We start from the raw sequence: 26135 nt of genomic DNA on the forward strand, positions 1-26135 counted from the left end.
CAGGCAGCGACAGGAAACAGGTCACGGAATATTTATGACAAACATTACCAGAAAAATAATCTCTTGTTACGTTCATTATTAACCTCCTTTATGTCTGAACCCTTCATCAACTTGTTTGCTAATATTCTGTGTATCTTTACTGAAGTTGTGTCCTCGTTGTATTCAGAAGAGATGATTTCATAGACTTGAAGCACTTTGTATTCATGCTTCTAGTTGTGCTCAGACTTATGGACTCTCATGTTCAGGTGCAGCTAACATTACATCGTAATATTAGATGAGTTTAAACTTTCACCATGTAGGAAACATGACAGCACGAGTCAAAAAGAGGAGGAAAATAAACGGAACTGGACACATTTGGAAGCGATGAGCAGCTTTAAAGGTGGAGTATGTAAGATTTTCAATATTTTCAAAATAAATTTACTAATAAAATAACTACAATCATAATTAGAAAGTTTTTTAAACATGTAGGTTCCAGTCTGTTCATATTTGATGTGCTATTAAATTACAAGTTTAATTAATGACAAATGACAAAAAGCACGTTATTTTTTACTGGTAGGCAAACATTTAAGAAGGGTCTTTGTCATTAATTAAACTTGTAATTTAATAACACATCTAATATGGACAGACTGGAACCTACATGTTTAATAAAAACTATCTAATTATGATTGTAGTTCTTTTTTTTTTTTTTAAATATTGAAAATCTTACGGACTCCACCTTTAAGCAAGTTAAGGAAGTAAGGTGTGTGTTCAGTGTTTACTTTTCACTCAGCCGTCTCTCCCGTCTCAGCTCCACCCTGCCACCCGAGGCCTCTTTCTTTTCTGTCACTGGAGCCCTGCACTGCTCCAGGAAGTGGTTTCTGTCACATGTGGGAGGGGCAGAGAATAAAGAGTACCGAGGCGAAACAAGCAGCCAGCCAGCCAGCCAGCCAGCCAGCCAGCCAGCCAGCCAGCCAGCCAGCCAGCCAGCCAGCCAGCCAGCCAGCCAGCCAGCCAGACAGACAGACAGACAGACAGCCAGCCAGCCAGACAGCCAGCCAGCCAGCCAGCCAGACAGCCAGCCAGCCAGCCAGCCAGCCAGCCAGCCAGACAGACAGCCAGCCAGCCAGCCAGCCAGACAGACAGAAGATAATGGGTCAGAGGAAACAGACAGGAAGTGTGAGAAGTAGGTTTAATAGATGTAAAGGAAGCTGTTCAGGTCCTTCCTCCACTTCTGTCTCTATCAGTCTGGAACTGAGTTGTGTTTGTGTCTCAGGAATCCCAGCATGAGCTGGACATCCTCCATGTGTGTCCTGAGAGGATCGGCCAGCTGGAGCTGTGGATGCTGAAGGCTCAGAGGCGTCTAGACGCTGCGACCATGCAGGACAGTGTGGAGCAGCAACTCCTCACCTGCCAGGTAGGCTCCTCCCACTCCAGGATGAGGTCACTTTCAGGGTTTTCAGTCTCCTCTGTATAACTGGGCTGGTGTCAGAATGAACTGCTGAGCATTAAGGTGGTCTGATGTGATAGTCCGGTGTTAGAGTTCTCCTCCAGGTACAGAACGTCCACATCATGTAGGTCACTGAGCTGGTTGCAGACCGTAGCAGCTCAGGGGTTCAGATTTCCCTCTCAGACGGTGTTGCTGAGGTTTAACATGCTTTAGTCACCTGAACCCACCTGAAGGCACGTCTGCTGCTGTCTGAATAATGCCTGCAGCCTCCCGACCCAACCTGTTTATCAAGTTTGATTGATTTATATCACAAAGCTCCAGTCACATTTTACTGTTTCTTCTCCTTCTTCCTAAAATAAATAAATAAATAAATAAATAAATGAATAAATAAATAAATAAACAAATGAATAAATAATAATCAACTAAACAGTAAGAATTTACTTAACCAATTCAAATATGACTAAATATATTTAAAGAGTTTAATGTTATATGCACTTGTATATTTTATTAGAATAAGACAAAACTAGAAAAAATTAGCCCTTGTTATATCAGACACAATAACTGTCCGTTTTGATGTTGTGCTCGTGATTTATTTACTTTCATTTTATTCTGCCAGAGTTATCAATTCATTCAAGTTAAACACCAAAGAAAACTGACACATTATCAACAATAAAAAGAAAAATAACTAATAGAAAGATGAAAAAGTGGAAACTGATCTTCTTCTAAGGTCAAATTATAATCAGATTAATTTATTAAAGTTACTTTTATAAGCCAGAAAGTTTGAGACTTAACCAGCAGTAGTGCAGAGTTGTGCATGTGGTGGGGACACGCCACATGTCGTATGCATCTTTGTATTTTCTCACCACCTCGATCAGCTGTTGATTAATACACCAATTTAACCCGCAGCTCAAATGTCTGACCCACCACACGTTGCTCCTCAGATCCACATGACTCTGGGAGGGGGTGGGGTTGCATTTGCATGATCACTGAACATAACTCATCCCTAATATGTAGTAAAGACACACCCATGCACGTGGGAGCACACACACACACACACGATAACACACACCCACATCCCTGCACATATACCCAGTGCGGCTGTTTGTAGTTCATCATCTTCATCTTCTGCTGCTTATCTGGGGTCGGGTCGCGGGGGCAGCAGCCTAAGCAGGGAAGCCCAGACTTCCCTTTCCACAATCCGAGATTCGGCTATCCGGCGGACCCTCCTCTCCAGGACCCCTGAATAGACCTTACCAGGGAGGCTGAGGAGTGCGATTCCCCTGTAGTTGGAACACACCCTCCGGTCCCCCTTCTTAAAAAGGGGGACCACCACCCCAGTCTGCCAATCCAGCGGCACTGCCCCCGATGTCCACGCGATGCTGCAGAGGCGTGTCAGCCAGGACAGTCCCACAGCATCCAGAGCCTTAAGGAACTCTGGGCGGATCTCATCCACCCCCAGGGCCTTGCCGCCAAGGAGCTTTTTGACCACCTCAGCAACTTCAGCCCCAGAGATAGGAGAGTCCACCCCTGAGTCCACCAGCTCTGCTTCCTCATCGGAAGACGTGTTGGTAGGATTGAGGAGGTCTTCGAAGTATTCCTTCCACCGACCCACAACGTCCCGAGTTGAGGTCAGCAGCTCCCCACCTCCACTGTACACAGTATTGATGGAGCACTGCTTCCCCCTCCTGAGCCGCCGGATGGTGGACCAGAATCTCCTCGAAGCCGTCCAGAAACCTCTCTCCATGACCTCGCCGAACTCCTCCAATGCCCGAGTTTTTGCCTCGAAGCCGAAGTTGCAAGCCTCTTAGCCTGCCGGTACCCATCAGCTGCCTCCAGAGTCCCACAGGCCAAGAAGGCCCGATAGGACTCCTTCAGCTTGACGGCATCCCTCACTGCTGGTGTCCACCAACGAGTCCTGGGATTACCGCCACGACAGGCACCAACGACCTTACAGCCACAGCTTCGACTGGCCGCCTCAGCAATAGAGGCACGGAACACAGCCCATTCGGACTCAATGTCCCCCGCCTCACTCGGGACATGGTTGAAGTATGTTTGTAGTTACTTTTGCTTTTCACTCAGGATGTCTGTTGTGCTTTCTTTGAAACTTTAGATACTTGATTCTCTAAAAATGTAAAAGATGTTCTTCTGTAGAGAAGATGTGACAGTTGCTGTGGCTTGTTTTCTACTTTTTGTTCAGTTTTTTTTTCCCTATTCTGTTTTTCTTTCTTTTTCTCTCCATCATTTTCTTCTATCTTTTTCCCTCACCCTTTTCCTCTATTATCTATTTTCCTCTGGTCCAGTCCAGCAGATAAAAGCTGAAATAACAGACTTATGACATCAATAATAAAATAAAAAATAAAGCGTAAGAACCAAGGGGAGCCTCATTATCCACGGGCTCCTCTTGGAAGACTAAATGTGTTTCGCACAACACAGCAGCCACAACATCATTCTGCTGTCAGGATGTTGGACAGAACAAGTTAAAAAAATAAAAAGAAAACATGGAGATGCTTTCAGCTTATCGATAGATTTTCAGATTGTACATAATTGTTCCTCAGTAGTCTTCAGCAGCACCACGATGTTGTCTGCATTCTCTTTCATATTTTTCCTTCCTTTGCACAGAAATATTTTCTAGGCAAAACAGCAGAAGCAGGTTCAATTTTATGTTTCGAAAGCAAGTTGCTCGACATTGCATCTTTTAAAAGCCATTATAGAAGCCATACTTGACAAAAGTTTGAAGAAAGTTCAAATTAACATGTGATCATGAGCCGCCATCTTGCACACACAACATGGGGTTGGAAATCAACACAGAGAGATGGTGTGTGATGTCATACTATTTTCCAGATGAGCTAGTCTGTTGTTGTTGCTGTCCCAGCTTTTGAAGGCTGTTTATCACTTTCAACATTAAATATCTTGTTTTTGTAGTGTCTTCAGTTGAATAAAGGTTAAAAAGGACTGTATTTGTTTGTATCTATGTCTTACACAATGTCCCAACATCACTGCAGTTGGGGTTGTCGAACCCTTTAAATGTAAGGAACAGTGAAGAAAACCAGAGGACAGCATATTGAATTTTTTATATTCATATTGCGATCTCATTAGATAATATATATGATAAATATAACTGTGGACAGAAAGAGTCACAGAAAACTAAGACATCTGCAGACTAATTAGCAATACACGCTTACCAAGTGGCTGCAGAGGTGCTAGCCAACTTAGCAAAGCTCAAACTCTGAATGCTGCCCTGCACACACTTCTTCATATTGTTTTCACTCTTAGTCTTTGCATTCATGCTAGTCCAGTATTTTGTTTTATCTACCTGCATTCAGGCAGAAATACCTTTATATTAGATGTGGAATTTTCTTTTTCAGCTGAAATGCTAAATGTAGCTCTTCATGCTAATCTGATTGACAGGAAAGCAGATGATTGCTTCTGCTAATGAATGCTGTTTGCTAACGCCCTGCTCAGCTGTGGCAGGTTTTCTATCGCCCAGCGTGTAACGCTGTTGACCCTGAGAACGTAACTTTAGCCTCCATTAAAGTTTCAGAGGTTAACCTGTCCTACATTTGAATGAAGTTTTGTGGCCAAACAAAACCCCTGTAGAAACATTCCAACCCTCTTCAACCCCAGTGAGAGATGCTTTTTCTAACTACACAACATGAAGTACCGCAGTACCTCCACAACTAAATCACTTGTTTGTTTTTACTTTGACGTCACAAAGAAAGTTGAAACTGCAGCCAAAGAGACTGCAAAGTGTGAACAAAGCTAAATGCAAAGTGAAGTCAGGGTGTGTCTGGCAGATGGAGGCGAAACACACTTTGCAGGCGGTTCGATGCCTACCTTCTCAGAAACATCACCTCTGGGTCTGTCTCAGACAAACAAGAAAAAACACTTCATATTTAAGTCCGAGAGAAAAAGAAAAAACAAGAGTGGAACAGAGACATGGAGGGTTTTCAGACCATTTCTGCGGTCTGTGGGGTCGGGGTCTCTGTGAGATGATGGATAAAGACTGTAACACATCAAGGGGTTCATGACTTTGTCAAACGCTTAAGAAAAATGGAAGAAGATTATAGATGAATGGACTGATGACTCTTTGTGTTGATGTTTAGGAAATGTTTCTGGAGATTGAGGAGAAGGTTGCCAGCTTGTCAGCATTCAGTGACCAGCAAGATGCAGCCGAACTTCTGGCTTCCAAACTGGAGGTCCTGAAAGGCAACCTGGTCTCCTTCCAGCAGCTGCTACACAGCCGACACGAGGAGGAGAACATGCTCAGCAATGAGGAGACGCTGGAGCACCTCCCCAAAGTCAGTGAATGTTAGCATGTAGAAAAAGTTCCTGTTTGGATTTTCTGCCTCCTTGTCGGTTTACTTAAACCCCTTAAAGGGTTTACATATGCATCCTAGCTTGATGAAACTAGTCTGCATGACTTACAATGTTATTTTTCATCATCAGTGTGGAGGCTACCTATCATCACCATCAGATACCTTCCACCCATCTAATCCAGTGTGTTATGGAGTTGACCAGTTTATGTTTATTGTGAAATGATGAATGTTTTATCTTTTCATCCCTGTTTGGGCTGAGAAGTCCGTTCCTCCAGAAGGGCACCACCTCGAGTCAAAGCTGAAGCGCAGCAGCAGTGTTCAGGAGATCTTTTCTTCATCAAGAAATAAACTTCTCAGACAGAGAAGCCTGCAACAGCAGAAGGTATTTGCTGCATTGTATTAATTGCACATTTTGTTGGGTTTAAATGAAAGCAAACAAAGAATAAAAGCAATGTGACATGGTGCATCATCCTGCTGGAAGTTTCCATCAGAAGATGCTACACTGTGCTCATAAAGGGATGGACATGGTCAGCAGCAGGACTCAGGTAGGCTGTGCTGGTTAAACCATGTCATGGTGGTACTGAGGGGTGCTGAGGGGTCCAGACTGTGTGAATTGTAGCCTCAGTTTCCTGCTCCTAGCTGACAGGAGTGGCACCCGGCGTGGTCTTCTTCTGCTACAGACCATCTGCTTCCAGGTTTAAATGAAACAAAACTTTATAAAGCTACTTTCCATACCAAGAGGCAACCAAAGTGCTGAACATGCTTTTAAAAAAGGCATAAAACAAACAAATAGATTGTAAACAACAACATCGGAAGCCAGGCCTAGTTGTCATGCTGTCTGAGTTAAAGAACCACTGCAGAACTTATGCCATTTTCTTGTCACATCCCTCCCAGCTAATTCAGCATCTTGCATCCTACCTAACTCTCTTCAGCCAGCAAAAGATGGTCTTACGATGACTCTTGTTTTGTCCCTTTCTCTTTTTTAATCTTCTTGCTTTTCTTTGATGAATCAGTGATGTTGCAAAACTCTGCTACAACATCATGTAGCATCCCAGATGTAAAAGTTGTATAATGCAGTTTCTCAGGCTCTGGATGCTGCTGGGCTCTGAAAATACACATGATATATGTCACTGTGTCATCAAACAAGTCCAAAACGCAGAGTTTTAAGGTCATAAAGTTAAATTATGCATCTTTGAAAGCCAGTGGGAAACCATGAGTTTTTAAAAGAGACTTAAAGTTCTGGCAGACCTTTAAAGAGAAAGAGGGAGATCGTTCCAGAGTTTAGGAGCTGCTATAGAAAAAGCTCTGGGGACTGCTAACAGTATCATGTCTTTAGATCGCAGAGCTTTACTAGGACGATGACAGTGCAGGAGCTCAGACAGATACGGAGCTGCCAGACCTTTTAAATATTTAAAAAAGTACAATTTTAAAAACAATTCTAAAAAGCAGATGGAAGAAGGATTTTTAGAAAAAAAAAGTATTTTTGGATTTATTCACGTAAGCAACAAGACATTTTTCCTTGATAATAACTTTACCTTGTTTTCCGAGTGAGGACTCATGCTGCAGGAGGCTTGAACAATTTCATTCTATCAAAGGTACAGGAAGGAATCAGGAACAGGAGTTCGACCACAGACTGGTGACTGCTAGGGGGACCTGAGCTGGTTTTATGGGGAGGATTGAAGACAGGGGTGTGTTTATCTGGTGATGGAACAGGTGAACCAGGAAGGCCAGGCACAACATAGGGCCCATAAAATAGGTCAGGACAAACTTTAACATATGTACTAGTAAACTGAAAATCAACTAAAAAAATTTGCTGTTATTACATAACAGCAGGTGTGAAAGCAATAATGTGTAATTACTGATGTATGATGCAAAAAAACAGAAGATGTCACTGAAATTACTGGCATCACATTCCAGCAGCTAGCAGATGTGCAGCATTTGTCCAATCTGATAAAGTATAAAAGAAGTCCAAAGAATTTTATTTTGAAGTGATGAAAATTGCAGAGAAAGAGAGTAATAATTTCTTGAAGAATAAAATGTGGAAGGAGTTGATAAGTTGTATTGTGCAGAAATATTCAGTGAAATGTTACTTGTTGGATTCAAACCTACAACATCCAGCACAAAGGCCCATTCTCATAACCACTAGGCCACCATTCTGCGAAGATATACAAGTGTGTAAAAAGGCAAAAAAAAATTCTTTTGAAAAGAGGATGTTCAAGATATTGGCAGAACTATTAAAGAGTTTTGCTATTGACATAGAAATGCCTTTTTAGAACTTCCATCAGCGTGTAATCAGCAGGATTGCTAAAAGGGAAAGGTTGAACTAAACTGCTGTGAAGAAGCTAAAGATAGTTATAAACAGTGTAAAAGCTATCAGATTGAGCTGGAACGTTTAATGTTTGAATGAGCGAAGTAGCACAACAGATGTAGAAGCTTGAAACCATAGTTTTCTGAATATAAGTGTAACCATTAGGAGAACAAGCATTGCTATTTTACATGATGCAATACCAGAAATCAAACCTGTGATTCTCCCAACCACAGCCCTTTCATTAAACCACGACACCATCAGAAGACTTAGCAGAACCCTGGCAGTATTTTATTTGTGTTTTGCCATTGACCTGTTGGTCAACTGAAAAGCACCACAGACTGAAAAGCACACGGTCTTTTAATTTCTGGTCTTAGAGTGTCATCTAGTGATGATGAAAGGGAGCACTTTTCATTTTAGGTGCTATTAAAAGCTGACTTGATATACCAAGGCCCTCTATTTCTTTTTTGAATAAATTACAAATAGTCTTAGTTGATACTAAGTATGCTGATTTAGTTAATAAAAAGCAGACATTGCTAGTTGCACCACACAGCTGGGAGCAATGTGTGAAATTGAGTAATTTGACACAGTGTGAATGGAAGCAGCTTCAGTAAGAAGTAAAGTTCCACCATGAATGTATGTAAAGTTCAATAATTTTAAACAGCACAGGTCAGAGTTACATGTAGAAGCGTTTCTGTGTGCACATGGCTGTTTGGAGACACTACCAAAGAGGAGCAACATGGAAAGTTTTTAGTATTAATAGGGCAGCAATGTACCATTAATTCCTGTTGAAGCCCTTTGTTGCCCATTATGCACAAAACTGACCAATGCCTGAGCTGAATATCTGTCCAATCACAAGACTGAATTGAATGTTTAGCAAAAATCAGAATAACTAAATAAAATGAAACGATAGGAGGACCAGAAGCTGTAGCACATATCTCCTGAATGATGATGACAGTTCAATTGAATGGATGAAGTGACAAAATGGCAAAAGAGAGGTACTGAGTTGACTTGATGTAACAAAGTTACCCCCCCCCCCCCCCCCCCCTTCACCACCACCCCCACCGCCACACACACACACTTTTTTTTTTAAATTGCAAAAAAGTCTTAGCTGACCCTAACTATGACTATGCTGATTAAAATTGTACCAAACAGACACTGGTTGAAGAACACAATTAGTGTTTAAGAAATATTGCAGAAGAGCAACTGCTAATGCTCACTTATGCTGAATGATTGATATGCAATTGCACAACCATGTGGAGAAGAATGACAACTATCCGACTTGATTTATCAATGTACAGCATCAGGATTTGAACTCATGAACATCTGAACAAAAGCTGGTTTATTTAACCACTGAACTCGCTAAGTTCTCAACTGCACCCTGGCAAAATTGATGGAATAATAATAACTAGAAATTCTTCTTGCAGAACAGCTACTGTGAATGCCTTATTTGGAGGAGTCAATTTTTTTTTTTTACCATTGGAATTGGAATGTTTTCTGTAAACTTCCTGCAGTTTGTAATCAGCAGAAAGCTTAAGATTTAAATGGGTGGAGTGGCACAAAATATTTTTTTTAGTTTCCTTTTGTCATCATAAGCATTAGGAGTAGAAATACAACCATCAGATATGCTTAATAAAGATCCAGCAGCTCGATTTGAACCAACAGCATTTTAAACAAAAGGCAATGCATTTTACCAGTACACCACAACAGCCCTTGGTGGAAAGAACGCTATTTTATTTTTTTTTTTGCCATTAGGATGGGAATGCCTTTGCCACCAGTATGTAATCAGCACATTTACAAAAAGATGCAAAAGGTTAAACTTCTGCCCAATGGTCATTCACAGTAATCATTTTAAAGAAGAGAATCTCAATACTGTGAATGCCCAATGTGCATTTGATGCCCATTGGGCATTCAGTTTGTGATGAAGCTCCAGGTCTCCGAGAGAGGGACATAGTGGATCTGACCATCACCCTGTAGCAGTGTTTTTCTGCATTAATGCTCACAGAAATCTTCTATAAACCAGAATGAAATTATTATAATAACAGGAACAAACAAAGAAATTTCAGGAACAATCTTCAAGAATTAAAAAGGTTTGCATTTAGATTTTTTCATGGCCAAATTTCTTATGTTGTTATAGAAACCAACCATCGCACGTCCTCTCCGATTTCCTTCATATTGTGAAGAAATATGCATTTTCAGGCAAAAAAAACAACATATTTTCAGTGGAATCCGTTAAAAGAGGGTGGACAGCACTTCCGTTCAACATTCTTATCTTTCAGGCTCGATCACCTGACGGTGTGCTGTGCACAAACACTGGCTCAAACTCATACACACTGAGCTCCCTCGACCGAACAGTTACACACATCCTGGAACACAATCATATTTCACCATCATCGGTGGATTGTTGCAACGTCAGAACAAGAGATATGTACGTGCATTTACATTTATGGAACAGCCAATCAAACCATGCCTTCCCTCTTTCCCTAATAAATTAAAAGGCCAGTCAAAGATTTGATTGTCCAAAGCCTGAACACAGAGCTGAGCTTTATAGATCTGTAAGTTATTATAGTGCATACTTTGATGTCTGCTTTTGACTGCTGTGTTTTGGACCAGAACCATTCAAAGCCTTGTAGACCAGCTGAAACATTTTAAAATCTGTTCTTTGTTGCTCATCCAGAGCATACATTCCTTTTTTTGATCTTTGTGAGGACATGAGTTACAACATTCTGGCTGAGCTTCGGTTTTCTTACAGATAATTTAGAGACCTGTAAGAAGTCAGTTGCCAAGCAGACCTCAAAAAACACATGAATAGGTTATTCTAAATCATTCTGAGTCGTCGTATTCTGCATGTTTCCTAGGCGGTAAAAGGCTGATTTGGTTATCTCCTTGATGTGGCTGTTAAAATTCATTCCAGAGTCTAAAGTAACACCTAAGATTTTTTTAATTGATCTGCAGTAAAGCAACAGTTTCTGAAATACTGGACAAGCCTGTCTGGTATCAAGAACCATGCTGCATCCAAAGCCACTCCAACCTCCTTTCTTCCTCATTCTGAAGCACAGTTTGAAGTTCAGCAAGTCATCTTCACCATGTCAACATGACTAAATGCACTGAGTTGCTGCTGTGTGACTGACTGATTGGATATTTTTGTGGACATGATAACGTAGCTGGTGATTATGTTTTACAGGAGTTGGAACAGGAACTGACAGAGCAGAGGGGGCTGGCTCAGGCCATCGCCAAGCAGGGCATCAGAGTTCGATTTTACACCCCAGACCTGGATGACCAAAGCCAGCCGTTGCCAAGGTAACATACTCTCTCATTTACATAGTACACTGCTCATCCAAATAATGTCAGTCTAAACCTTTGTTGGATCTCCTTTAGGTCAGATTATGGCAGCATTCTCCGTAACGTAGTTTTCATAAGCTTCTGCAATGTCGCATGTATCTGGTCCAGAGCAGCATTCATTTTTTTCAAGATCTTGTATTGGTGATGGGAGAGTTGGACCTCGGCACATGCCAAAGATTGTCTGGGAGGTTTAGGTCTCTGGTGGTCTGCTTAGCCCCAGGAATCCTGGGATTGCCATCCTGGAATAGGCCATTAAGAAAAAATGCATTAATAGAATAACCTGGTGCTTCGTTACGGTATTTATGTTAGTAAACCTAGATATGACCCAAATCATCGACCAATGGCTCGTTCCATCTGCCTCTCTACTTCCACTCTGCACTCATCAGATCACATGACCTTCCACTGCTCAAGAGTCACATTTATATGCTTCCAGCAAATGGCAGTGTTTTCCTGTCACAAGCCACGCTGATAAATGGTTTTCTTTTCCTGTCAATCAGACTTCTGCTCCTGTTGACAGGTATTTGGTCCCACTGTTCAACAGAAAAGTGCTCTAATTTCTCCAGGATCGATTTGTTTGTTTGTTCTGTTCTTTTTCTTCAACTCAATTAAATGAAGAAACTGTGTCTTATATCACTAAATTAGATTTAGTATAGACTACTATACTACGGCATGTATGAATAGCAGGAAAGAAAGAAGCTGAGCTCTAATTTTCGCTGCAGGTTGCCTCCTGCTGAGGATGATGTGGAGGAGGACTCTGCTCAGAAGAAGTGGGATCGCCTTCACAGCCAGCTGCTCGCTTTGGAGGAGCGCTGGATGCCTCCTTTGTCTGAGGTAAGGCCTTCATCATGAAAGCTGAAGGGCTTTATTATCACTTTTCAAACACAAAAAAGAAAAGAAAAATTGGTGTTCTTGCCATGCTTGATTATCACCTTCTTTGAGCAGAAGCCACTTTGTTGTCTTGTTGGTGTTATGTGAACTCCTGCAGTGTCTTCCACTTTTCTTCTGATGTTACTCTTTTTCTCTCTCTCTTTTTCAAGGTGACAGACTCATCTATGAAGGGGAGTGATGGAACAGCGGGAAGCATGATTGGTACAAAAAACCTGAAAGAGCTCCAGACCTATATCAGCCAGCTGAGAGAACTGGGCCACACATCTGCAGAGCTTCTGAATCAGGTGAGGAGAAGTTATCATGGCTGTTTATAAGAAAACACGAGTTGTAAAATGTGGGTTTCCTTTCAAACCACACATGAAACTGAGTGGACGTTCTTCTTAGAAGTCTTATGTTATGTGTAATTTACACTCTGCCATTATTTAATTTTTTTTCATATACAAATTTACATTTAGTTGTTATTTTTCTGTATATTTAGTTAATTTGGCTGAATTCATCCTGTTTTGGTCATAAAACTGATGAGCTCAGAAAGAAAACACTGTGGAGTTCAGCTGTGGAGTTTAATTTTTGTGGAGTTTAATTTTTAAATTCAATTTTCCACGTAAATGTTTCTGTTTTAAGAATTTTTCCACTTCCACTCTGACTGTCAGACTTTCCAGCGTTGATGCTGAGTGAAAGGCTAAACTGGTTCAAATGTTCAATGTTTGCATTGAGCATTAAGTGTAAAAGACCATTCAAAGTGCTTGAGAGAAAAACAGTAAAGCCTTACAGGGAGATGCAGAGAGCATTAAAACAAACAACAAAATGTTGAAATTAAAAGAAGTTTAAATAAAAAAATGCTTTGAATGAAAGTTTAACTCATATCTTTTTTAAAACTCCATGTTCTGCAGGTCATACAAGCATGTGCAGTTTCTTTAGAATTGAATTTAATTTGATTTTTTGAATAATTTGATAAGCCCATTATGACCTACAGACTTCTCAAATGGAGATGATGGATAAATTCCAAGCTGGGTTAAAATTAGAAGCAGGACAAACAGAAGAAAAAAAAAAATCTTTGCCCTACAGAAGCCAAGAAAATGAGGATTGTTTTCCCGTGATAATGGCATCATTCGTCTGCTTGTCTTGACAAAACTGAGATTGTTTGTGGGAGACGACAAGTTTTACTGTGTTGCATCTGATTGATTAACGTTCCCACAGGATGGGAGTCTATTAATCACGTGACTGGGACGGTAAAAGATAAAAATGTAATGGGAGCAGATGGGAGCGGGAACCAACTAACTAACAACCGACAACAGAAAAAGGAAAAAAGACAGGCGCCTCCGTTTTGCAGTTTTGACTCAATAGTCCTACACTGTAGCCCGAGTCAAAAAGAACTACATTTCCCAGAAACCAAGACTGCTTCCCCGTCAGAATTGAAATAAGAAAGGTAATAGTAATAGCAAATACCTGCGGAGAAATTAATATGAATTTACAACGCAACGGTATAAGTAATGACGATCAGGTTGGCAGAATTGAATCATTTAATAAAAGTCAACATAAAATCAACTAAGACTAAATCAACTCGGATGGGACAGGAGTGAAAATCCCTTCCCGTGTTAACCCCTGGTGCAGACCTGGCAGAAGAAATATCACATGTGCTGATCAGTGGTGGACGCTCCTCCTTTTGTCATCAGCACACATACTGGGATGACCCTTCGATCCACCAGCTGATGTGTTGGGAAAGAAGAAGATCATGGCGAAGCTCTTATCTCGCTCTCGGCTTCCATATTGCACTCATATTTTTACATTTTTAAAAAAAAGATAATTTCTGCATCTTGAAAATGTAAATACAGTATGGGCAGTTTATTTATTTAGGAGTTTAGGGTAATGTTTAAACTAAAATTAAGTCAGTCCAGTATTGTTCCACTATCAGTCCAGTACCATGCATGCCCAAAGACACTCAGGGTGACCCCTGTGTTTGGAGATTAGACTTAAAAGTGCAGAGACTTAATTGCTCCCTGTCAAGTTGTTTTTTCTTTGTTTTTCCGTATTTGTCACCTACCATAAGATGCACAACTTGACATCACACTTAACGACAAGACAAGGTGAAGGGAAACAAACATGGAAGATGGAGTGTAATAAACAGAGGATGTGAGCTGATGAAGAGGTGTGGTGCCTCGTCTTGTGACAGGAACGTTGTGTCACAGTTTGACTTACTTTCCTGCAGGCTCCTCCCGTGGAGGACATCCAGCAGGCTTCTGACAAGACTTTGTTTCACGTGTTGCATGGAGCGTCTCTGTCCCTGTCCTCTATCCATGATCTGCTGCACTCACCTGCTGAGACCACACATGAGGACAATACTCAGCTGAGGCTTCTGCAGATGCAGGTAAGACAACTCCATCAGTTTCAGAAAGACAAAATGTCAATGAAAAACACACCAAGACACCAAAACCCGTATTTAGTATAAACAGGGTAAAAATCAACAGAAAGGAGGAGATGAAGAGTGCAGGGAAAAGTAAAAGATTATCAAAGATTTATCCTAGCACTTCACATTACAGCTCTAATTATGGGGTCATTGTTTGGTATTTTCATGGAAACAGTGAGAAAATAACTGGATAATACTCGGTACCCCATATTTTTTGCTAGTAATAACCAGGTAATATCCTAGTAGTAACACTGGGTACATCATGGTAACAACAGACTACAATTGTAGTTAAAGGGTAATAAGTTTGTGCTACTTTTTCCTCCTCTTCCAACCATAGTTTGTCATGGCTGAACATAGTAAGAAGGTGAAAACATCCTCAGGAGGAGAAAAAGAAAGCGGGAAAGGGAACGCTACAGAAGAAAGACACAAATCCACCTGCTGGTTGGAGTATGACGAAAGAACAGTGTGAATGTAAAACCCACTCTCTGTTATCAGACTGCTAAGTTAGCTCTTTGCATGTTGTGCAAACTTTTTTACATCTTTCTGCCACGTTTATTGAGAACAATGGTAGTAAGCTCTTGATGAGCTTCAGAACGTTGCAGGATACGTCTCTCTTTATTTTCTGTTTAGGAGAAGCTAAATTAAGCTAGCTGATTGTTACGTCCCCTGAGAGGAGCGCAACCTGACAACCACAGATGGAGACAAGACAAATATAGAGGATTGTAACATTTATTTGCAGGTCTTGGATGTGGCAGGATTATGGAACCTGTGGGAGAGGATGGGACATTAGGCGGTGCCAAAATCAAAGAAAACAATAAAACAAAACGAGGCCTAACTCAGACTCTACCTGTAAACCAAAACAAAACCAAAGAAACTCCTACCTAACTGATCTAATAACCAGAGCCACATACCTGTCCCACCATGCCATGAACAAACTAAGACAAAACAGAAGAGAGTGACGGCCTCCAGGTGCTGCTCTTTTAAAGGGTGAGCTCGAGTGCTGATTGGAGCATCCAAATTTGAACCAGCCAATAAAACCCTGGGTAGGCGGATCTCCACTTCAGCTACTTGAAAACACCCGGAGAGATAACAGGGATGAAAAGTTTTCACAAGTGCAAGTGATGCACGAAACACAAAAGTTAACTGACACGTTAACTTTTGGCCACACTTACTATTAGAGCAGCGATCCTCAATCCTGGTGCTCGAGGACCGGTGTCCTGCAGGTTTTCCAAGTGACCTTGGTGGAACACACCTGACTCAGACTCAGAGAAGCTCTGCACATGTCTGCTAAATACACATTTGTTGCAGCTGGGACTCATGGAAAACCTGCAGGACACTGGCCCTCAAGGGCCAGGATTTAAGTTCCCTGCATTAGAATGTAATTCTAATTTTATCATCAGTACCGTCAATTAAATCTCTTTTGAGTGACCTTTAGAGTGACATTTTGAGGATGGCTCCCATGGTGGTTAAAAAGCACTGCAACTCAACCTGCCGTTAGCTTAGAGCTGACTGCCTTGTTGTGATCAGCACTGGCTCAAGCAGTTAGGCAGCAAAGACACAAAAAGTAATTCAAGAAATTGATTAACTAGCTAGACTTTAAAAGAGGCCAGCTAAACATAACAATACTCAAAAGTTTAGCTTTAACAAATCAAACTCAAGTGAGAAAAAGAGACCAAACACAATGACACATGAGGGAAACTGATGTAGTGATTTGGCTAAACAAAATAACAAATAGGGGAAAACTAAATTAGCTGATAACGCTGATGACGTCAAGCTGATCAGTTTAGTTTACTAGCAATCCCACGTTACCATCAGAACAGTTAGAAGAAAGTTTGAATTTTCTCCGATCTTCACTCGCTCCTGCTCTGCATCCTCTTCGCTTCCTTTTCAGTTTGGGATTTGGAGTTATTTCACTGATTATCTTTTTTTTTAGAAAGTTAATCAGTTGGTTCTGCAGGTAATCTCATCACAATAAGACTTGAAAGAGTCCAAAGTACAAGAGATGTCATGTGAGCAGCAGTTTCTGAAAAACAGTCCTTTGTATCACAAAGAAAACACTCCAGCTTGCTGCCAACACCTAGTGCTACAGTGGAGAGCCATGGATTGTGTCTAAGTTGCTAAAGGTTTTGGAAAAGTCATGGAAAGTATTTAGATTAATGAAGGTTTTGGAAAAGTCATGGAGTAAATTTAAACTACTCAAGTTTTTGGGAAAAAAAAAAAAAAGTTTAATTATAGTTTGCCAGGTCAGGAGTTCAATTTTTTGGTCCTCAAGGGCCACCCGCTGTCCTGCAGGTTTTCTATGTATACCTGTTCCAACGCATGTGGCTAAATTAAAATTCACTCCCCCCACAGTTGTCCTGAAGGTGAACCTGACCTATTAAACCTAAAATTGATTTTTGAACCAGGCTGTAAACATGTTTATTTCTGCTGTAAACATGTTTATTTCTGCTGTAAACATGTTTATTCCTGCTGTGAAGTTGGTCTTTTTAACATGGGAGTCTATGGAGATTCGTTCTGTTTTGCAGCCCCTAGTGGATGAAGGGGGAACTGCAGTTTTATGCACTTCCGCATAGGCTACACTTTTTACCGCCGGAGGTTGCCGCTTGGTGACAACATGTTTTAGTTTCAGTGCATTAGCATTAGCATTCAGCTCAACATACTTCTGTTATTGAACCAGATATTAAGATGTTGGTTTGGTTAGTAATTGTGCTGTTTTAGAACATTGTTAACATCCAAACACTCTTTAGCTCTAAAAGAAAAATACTCACATTAAAAAAACATTTTCTTTTGGAAACACGCAAGCAACATTCATTCAGTCATTTATATTCCTAACCGCTTAATCCAATTGAGGATTGCAGGGAAGCAGGAGCCTATCCCAGCAGTCTTTGGGGGAAAGGCGGGGTAAACCCAGGACAGCTCGCCAGTCCATCGCAGGGCCAGCGAGCAACATAAAATGTCCTATTCCAATTTCTATCAAGTTGTTGTTTGCAACAGAAACTCAGTAAGAAGCTTCTGATTCCCTTTCAGAGTCTGTCAGCAGAGCTGGCCAACCTGGGCAGTGAGTTGGTCTCTAAGGGCTCAAAGGTCAACATGGGGTCAGAGTGGTGTCAGCGGTGTGTGGAGTGTCTGTGCAGAATCCTTCCTGTTGTCGAGGCTACTCTGACCAGGAGAGAGAAGGAGCTACAGAACATCCAGCTGGGCACTGCAGAGAAACAGGTCAGATTTTAGCAATGTGGCATTTCACATGAGTTCTGTCTGCGTTTTATACAGCAGCCCTAAAAAAATTCATTTTTCCATGTAGCTTATTGTTCAATCATTTTTTTCCTGCTAAACAGAGATGCCTTAAAGAGTTGCATGCACACTTTACCTGTAATTATCTGACTGCTGGTCCATTTTCTAATAAGTTACAAAAAATGATATGCTGCATGGAGCAACCTCATGCACTCTATAGACAAATCCAACAGCCCCTTTGTGTGTTGCACATTCTTGCAGCGCCACCATTTTTTCAGTGGGAACCCTGATTCTGCTTACTGACACTGACAGCAAAATGGATATCTGGACTGAATACATGTCTGCAAGTCTTGAAGTTATTTAGTTTTTAGGTTTTACTTTGTTGTTTGTTGTTGGTTACAACAGTAATGAAATGCAAACTACAGGTTTGTCATAAGAGGACATGAGCGACTTGAAATATAGCCTAACTGCACGCAGTGGAACGGTGCATCAGAGTGAGTGTTCTCTTGCTTAACATGTACCAGTTGTTACACCACTACTAGAAAAAAAAAACTAGAATCAAATAAGTAAAAGTTAAACAAGAAGCCGTGCATTACGTGGTTTTAATGCACGATGCAGAGTCTAGGACACCACAACGCGTTGCGAAGCTACAGCGCGTTTCTCTCATTCACCTGCCAAAGCTGGCTGATCTGACCTATTTGATTAACATGTTGCTAAGGAAACGCTCATAGTGGAGTGGTACTACAGTGATTTAACTTGCCAACTTCTTTTTTTTTTATTATTTTTTTGAATTTTTTTTTTGAATTTTTTTTTTTTTAATTTATTGTTTATTTTTTTATTTTTTTATTTTTTTATTTAAAAAAAAAAAAAAAAAAAAATAAATAAATAAATAACTTGCCAACTTCATGTGCATATATACCAAAATAATGCAGCCGGTTGGCATTGGAATCTCACTGACTGTGGTGTAAACGATATGAACTGCAGGGAGAATAAAGTTACGTAACTATCTGATTTAAGGGTCCAACATAAACATTATTGCTGCGACATCCGAAGTGTAACAACAGAATCTCTCCATGTCTCAGCCCAGTGTGAAGTACAACTTCATCAGGTTTTGCTATTTAGAAATTCTTCTAATTTGCTGGATGTGAGGTTCCATAATTTAAAGACAAAAACACAATTTCATGATTTATGTTCTAACAATAAAACAATTTTACAATCATCTATGAAGTCTGAACTGAAGTCTAAATGTGTTTCCTTGCATGGCAGGTCTACTTTTAAGAACATGTCACAATATGTCCCACATTAGTCATGTGCTCTGAAAGCAGCAGGGCAGCCTCTTGTCTTACGTCTGTTAGCAATAACTAGCATAACTTGTTGCACCATGTTAAGCTTGACAGCAACATGGAAATGCAGGATTTAGTGTCGGATAGACAACTTTTCTCTGAAGCATACTGTGCTTTGTGGGGAATAAAACCTTTTACTGTAATATTCTTGACTCGGTCTGAACATCCTTGTCTTCTGTTCAGTTCAGCCAAATAAGCTGTTTTCTGTGGGTAAACATGATGCTCCCAGTGTTGGTTTACTTACTCACTTACCATACATTAAAAGTAATTAGTTACCCTGTAAAAATAACTGACATTGTTTATCAAATACGTTTATAGTAACTGAATGAATAATAATAAAAGAAAATGATAACAACTTTACTGTCAAAAGGTTTTACTGGAAAGTGTGTTTACTGGGAAGTGTGTTTACTGGGAGGATTGTTTACTGGAAGTGTGTCTGTGTGTTCAGGTCCAGCTGTCTCTGCAGCAGCAGGTTGAGCAGGTAAACTTCCTTCTGCAAGATGCTGACCAACTCAAGCTGCCAGCCTCTGTCGTCCAGCCGGCTACAAAGGTACAGGAATATGTTGTAGACATACTGAGACACAAACATGTCGTGTTAAAGTTAAATCTGGGTTTTTCCTTCCGATGTGCAGGATGAACCGGACACGGCCCTGAGTGGTGTCCGTTCCCACTGTGAGGATCTGAGGAGCAGAGCAGACCTGCAGCAGCACTTTGAGTGGTTGGTCCACAGCCTCCAGGAGCTGATCAGTCTTGGCTCTGACCGCCTCGCTAGTCAGGCTGACATGGAGCTCCACAGCAGGACTCGGCTCCAACACCAGCTCAGCAGTCACATGGTCAGTGCGGGAAAACAAAAACAATGCATTTGCTTTCAACATCAGGCTTTATAAACAGATTTTTGATATGTAACTGGTCTTTATCAGAAATTCTTCCAGTTCTTGGGTCACCGCATTCATGTTCTGCAGTTCGTGATCGACAAAGTCCCAGACAGCACCCTCCAGAGGTGGGAGGGTGTAGTGACAGGACTGCAGGACGAGGCTGTCAGACTGCAGCGGCATGCACTGGAGAGAAGCGTCATGATGCAGCAAACACTACAGGTAGAACATCTGTTCCACCTTATTTATTAAACACTTCACATAAAAAGAATTAAACAAGTTTTTACTGTCTATGAAGATGACCTATAATTAGGTCAAACACTGGAAGAGTTCTTAGTAGGGGTGGGAAAATCGAATTGAAAAATCGAAAATTGGAATTTTTTGTTAAAAAATCGATTTTTTTTCAAACGAATAAAAATAATCCACTATAAAAATGTATTCATTCTTATTGTTTTTATTGATCTTTTTACTTGTCTTCTGGGGCGTTAAAGCAGCAGAATGATGATCTGGCTACTGTCTTGTTTTTTTCTAATTGAAATCTAGAAATAGTACGAAAAATAAGTTTCAAACATCTATTTTGTTTTTAGTCTACAAAAATCAGCAAAATCAAAGAAGAGTGAGAATCGCAATTTAAATCGAATTGGCACCCAAAAGTTCGGAATCGAATCGAATCGGGACAAAAGTGTATCGTCACAGCCCTAGTTCTTAGCCTGTTTTGTCTTCCATAATCTTCATTCACCTAAACATGCAGCGATGTACGAAGATCCACAACATGTGACTCAGTAACAGAAACTGCAGCTCGTAGCGTCAGCTGTTTATTTAGAAACTAAAGATTTATTTTAATCAAACTGTCGCCTCTCATATCAAGTCCGATGCTTTCTGAACTGAGTCATTGTAAATAAGATGAGTATGTAAGTGGTGATGGGGGGGGGGGGGGGGGGGGGGGGGGGGGGGGGGGGGGGGATTCCCACACAATGAGTTGACTTCTATGGAAAGACAGTCAATTAAAGTTTGTACATGACTTTGTACTTTTACTTTGGTATCTTAATAACAGTTTCAGCTATATACAGGATTATTATTATTATCATAGGATTATTATTTACTATTTATCACACAGGACTGAATGAATAAATACACTTAGCAAAAGAAGTAAAAGTAAAAAGTAAAAGTATGACAGGAAAGAGACTTTTTTCATCTGCAGACATGAGTATAGTCCATGTCCGCGCTACAGCATCTAAACCAGGAACTGTTTCCAGGTGAGTTCTTAGGTGCACCGCCTCACCTGTCCTCTCATCACTCTGTTCGTCTAACTGACATGTTAATGCAGCCATCTTTACTTCCACCCGCTGCCAGCCAGAAACACATCAGCTGGAAAGGTTTCTGCACACATTCAGAAGAGATCAAATAAAAACTGTGAATAAGATGGAGGTTAAAAAAAGGATTGTCGCTGCTTGACCGATGTCTGTTTGCATCGGTCCAGCATGCGCTGACGATGCCGGTGTGCATTCTCTATGTGACTTAATTAACTGTGACTGAAGTTAATCTGAATTATATGACAGGTGTTTTTGCAGGATTAAACTGTGCAGCAGTTGAGTTAATGAGTAAGTGTGAAACACAGTCTAAAAACAGCTAAAAACAGAAGACGAAGCTACTTTCCTGACTCAGCTTAGTTCAGCTGTGAGTGAAGGTCTTTCAATAAACACACCCACACAACATTAGACTGGTCACACACCCGGGTCAGCGAATGGGAACACAAACTCACTTCACAAAAGAAAAAACAAACAAAAAAAAGCATGAATGGACATGAGTTTACACACACACACACACACACACACACACACACACACACACACACACACACATTGAGACGCACCTGTCAACAAGGTGGAAGTGCAGAAATCAATGACAAATGAGAAGCATCACTGCGAAGCATCAGTCTAATGATTCCTTCCCTGACAAAGCTGATGTTCTGTGCTTCAGATGTGGTTGCAGTGGGAGGAGGACAGCATCTGGTGGGACTCCCAGCTAAGAAGCATCGAAACTTCATTTCCCAACATGCAGGAGGATGATGCCTCTGAGGAGCAGGAATCAGAGATCCTCTCTCTGTACAAGGTCACTTCTCCCAATGTGTTCCTTTCTGATCGTCTGATTTCCCAACAGGCAGCTGCGTGGAGGACAGAGTGTGTTTTGCAATGCTCCATTCTTCTCATTTGGAGGATATTGGCTGCGTGGTCCATGCAGTGCTCCGTGCATTACGCTCAGAATGTAATTGGTTCAGTTGAGTTCAGCCAAATAGGCTGTTTTCTGAGGGGGTACATGATGTTCCCAGCTTTCATACGGATTATTAGCAGAGCTGAGATCTCCAACTAAATTTATTTTGGTTTATCTGCCCTCTTTTTCTGATTTAGAAGCAGAAATGCAGATCTTACTCTTTAGAGATGGGTGACAGAATGTGTGGCAGATAATCCTGGTCAGCAGAGTGTTTGTGGGAAAAGAAGACTGGAGCAGATAGAGAACATGCAGTGAAAGCTGCATAATACGTTTTTTTTTTATTTATTTTAATCTTTCTCATGCTAGTGTTTAATAACATGTGTTTATTCACTTTTATTTCTCTTCTGGGTGAAGGATAAGGATCTCTTTAAACTTCATTAAAGCAAAAAAGACATGATATTCACCTTTAAATTCTGGTGAATATCACATTCTGGTTCGGAAGCAGAAAGATGAGTCTCATGAGAAGACAAAAGTTAGAAGAAGTCATTAAAGAACTGTTTGGCAGATGTTTCTGGATCATAATATTATTTCCTTTTCCTTTTGGAAAACCTTAATTTTCCTTTTAGATGAAGCCACATTTGGAACAACAATAGAAAAATTCCCAGTGTGAGATTTACTCCCATCTAGTGGTTTGATAATGAAACCAATCTAACCAATAGTGCTCTATGGCGCCTCGCCGTTTAACACTAGAAGGACTACGGAGGGATCATTTGATCCTCCTGTTTGGAATGTGGTCTGACCAGTATGCTAATAATGTGGCAGCCTCTTGCTGTGAGTTGAAATGCAAATTGTCAGAGTAGCACAAAGGAAATGAAGAAACAAAAGGAAGAACTAAGTTTTACAGCAGCTGAAACTAACTTTGTTGCTTCTGACTCCAATCTTCTTCTTGACCACTTGAATGTTTCTGCTTTTTTGTAAATATTTTGCATTGCTTAGAATGGATCGCCACATATTTATCTTTTTTGTTGAATTCAATTTAGTAAGAGACATGAAAGTAAGAAAATTAAAAACATACAAAATAGAAACTGTGCTTATTTCGAATGGTTTATTCATATTTTTGAAACAACATTGCAGAAAACACAAAGAATATTCACACATATTTACAGTGTGTATGTGTTTAATATCACACATCTTATTCAAAACTGTCCTTGGTCTGAGCAGACCTGGCACTCCCATGGCACTTCTTTGTTGCTCTTGCCACATGTAAACTTGTAGCAGTGAACACATCGTTTGGTAGCAGGGTTCTTTCTGCACCGGTGCTGGACCTGCCACTTCTTCCTTTTGCCGAGGTCATCTGGTGCGGCGGCCTGTTTGCGAAGACAGTTTTCCTTTTCAATCTTCGCCGTCACATGAGACTCAGCCAACTCACTGGCAAGTCGCATCTGAAAATCTGGCCGCCTTTCTTTCCTTCCTGTGCAGTCTTCATATAGGACATGTCAACCATGTTACAGAAGACAGCGACCGGCCATCTTCTTGTTCCTGCCCGTACGCTGTATTCCCGCACCATCTGCTCCATGGTATCCACACCGCATTTTGTTGAGTTGTACTGGATGATGGTGCTTGGCTTTCTTTTGAGTCTGAATGACACGATGCATACTGCTCATAACGTGCACCGTCTTCTTCCGGCTGGCTGCGAACGCCGTCAGTGTGGCGTGAGTCGTTGAAAAGACCTGAGTGCTGAACTCACTGCAGTTTCTCTCTCGAGACGAAGGGGAATTTCTCTGCGAATCTTGTTGAATGTTCCAATAATGGTGGTTTTCCGACTGAGCAGCTTCTTTGCGAGTGAAATTGATGTGAACATGTTCTGCCCTGGTCCAGAAATGGTTCAACAACTTCATTACCACACTCTCAGACAGTCTCTTCTCTTTGGGACGACTGGGGTCTTTGCCGACATGTTGAAAGCCATTGCAGATATACTTTGATTTCAGGTCGCAAGCCACCCAAAATTTGATCCCAAACTTGTCTGGTTTCATAGCAATATATTGCAGAGAAAGGGCAACGTGTCTTTGATGGGCAATGCTGTTCATCGATTGTGACATGGCGACCAGGGGCCTCATTTATCAAACTGTGCGTAGCAACGCTGACTACAGGTGGCGTACGTACGGAAAATAGGAAATGCGACGGAATAAAACTTCACGATTTACAAAGCGGTGCGCACGCACGTCCCACACCTGTTTCGCTTTATAAATCAGGTCAACACTAAATTTTGCGCACGTGAGGAAACATGTTGTCACGCCCACATGTTCGCTATAAAAGGTCAGGTGAACACCCCTGATAAATATTAATCAAGCATTTAATATCCAACCATCTCTTCATGTTCTGTATCTGCAGGTGGAGGAAACACCTGATCAGCCTGATGATGGGCGACTCGTCATTTTAATGCAATTATTCATTTAGACTTTTATTAATATGGCAGCTTCTGTACGACTTATTAACTGTGTGAAATGGCGTTTATAACATGTAGAACTGCTTCATTTCAGAACAGATTTACTGCTTGACGTTTTACGTGGTGGAAGAACAATATCAAATACGCTTTTTCTTTTTTTTTGCAAATGTTGTTAATGTCCAACATTCTGCGTAAAAGTTTATATTTTATTTTGAACAAATGTCTCAAATTTCACAACATTTCTTTGGATTTTTTTCTCCCTTTGGTGTCGCCATTCCCCGTTTCTTCAGATGTTGTGTGTACGGCAGGGTCAGAGTTGGCATGGAGGTCGGGACGTTTTACCACCAAGTCGTGTTTTTATAAATCCCAAAAGTTGACAATAATTGGTGTACGCCGGGTTTTGAGCTTCGTAAATGAGGCCCCAGGTCTGTAGAATGTGACACAGTTCTTTTGAAATGATTCCCATAATTCAGAAATTGCTGAAAACCTGTCTGTCTGTCTGTCAGGCCGGGTGTTCTGCCTATCAAAGCGAAGGTTTCGCATGATTTCTTTGAAGCCGTCTCTAGCCATTGTTGCCATGATCCGTTTGTTTCCATACATCTCAGACCAGTTGTCAGACCATGATGAAACCTTCGTCACCAGATGATGACTGCAATGAAAGCCATCAATTCTGGAACGGCCATGAACCAATCCACAGTCTCTGTCTCCCTTGCATGCTTGTGCATGATTGAATGAATTCGAAGCATCTGGTGAGTGAGAAAACAGAGAAAGCTTTGAAGGCAAGTTTGGATCCTTTTTCTGGCTTCATCTGTTGGCTCTCCCTCTGCGACGCAAGGTTCAATAGGAGTAAAATCCAGACGTCGTCCAACCTCTTCCTTACGCCAAACTGTGCCATCTTTTGCAGCCTCTGTTACCGTGGTATCAAGCCGAGGATTCTTTTTCAGGGGAGGGGGAACATCTTCCTCCGAAGACTACTCTGAGTCAGATTCTGCTTGAAGGTCCATGTCATCTGCTTCAGAGTGAAAAAGGCTTGTTTCACTCAGAACCATTTGCAAAGCCTGCTCAGTGGTGAATCTTAGGATACCAATAGTGACTAATCAGCCACCACATTCCAAGGCAAGAGTACTCAAAACTTCAGTCCTGCCATTAGTGGCACATTTGAATCACAAAAGGGGCTCCTCAGCCACCACATTCCAAGGCAGGGGATCAAATGACCCCTTCTCAGTCCCCAAAGGGAGTATCAGTCCTGCTAGTGTTAAGCACGTTATCGCCGAAGCCGTGGAGAGTCACAAATGGAAAAATGTCAGGTGTCCCGTCAGGTCAGGGGTATCCAGCTCCAGTCCAGGGTCAC

The 26135-nt window shown here is 41.2% G+C and overlaps 1 protein-coding gene across 1 annotated transcript in view; it reads left to right on the top strand.

The window, feature by feature from the left end:
- Positions 1-26135, top strand: part of LOC306772265 (uncharacterized protein) — a 203972-nt gene that overhangs the window by 112040 nt on the left and 65797 nt on the right. Inside the window, 12 exon segments of the mRNA XM_079261679.1 lie at positions 1253-1393; positions 5530-5724; positions 6005-6124; positions 11232-11347; positions 12109-12220; positions 12427-12561; positions 14484-14642; positions 17709-17897; positions 19704-19805; positions 19888-20088; positions 20176-20349; positions 22108-22239. Of these exon segments, the coding sequence (XP_079117805.1) occupies positions 1253-1393; positions 5530-5724; positions 6005-6124; positions 11232-11347; positions 12109-12220; positions 12427-12561; positions 14484-14642; positions 17709-17897; positions 19704-19805; positions 19888-20088; positions 20176-20349; positions 22108-22239 (1776 nt within the window).

Source organism: Telmatherina bonti (assembly GCF_933228915.1).
Source record: "Telmatherina bonti genome assembly, chromosome: 22".
Classification (NCBI taxonomy): Eukaryota; Metazoa; Chordata; class Actinopteri; order Atheriniformes; family Telmatherinidae; genus Telmatherina; species Telmatherina bonti.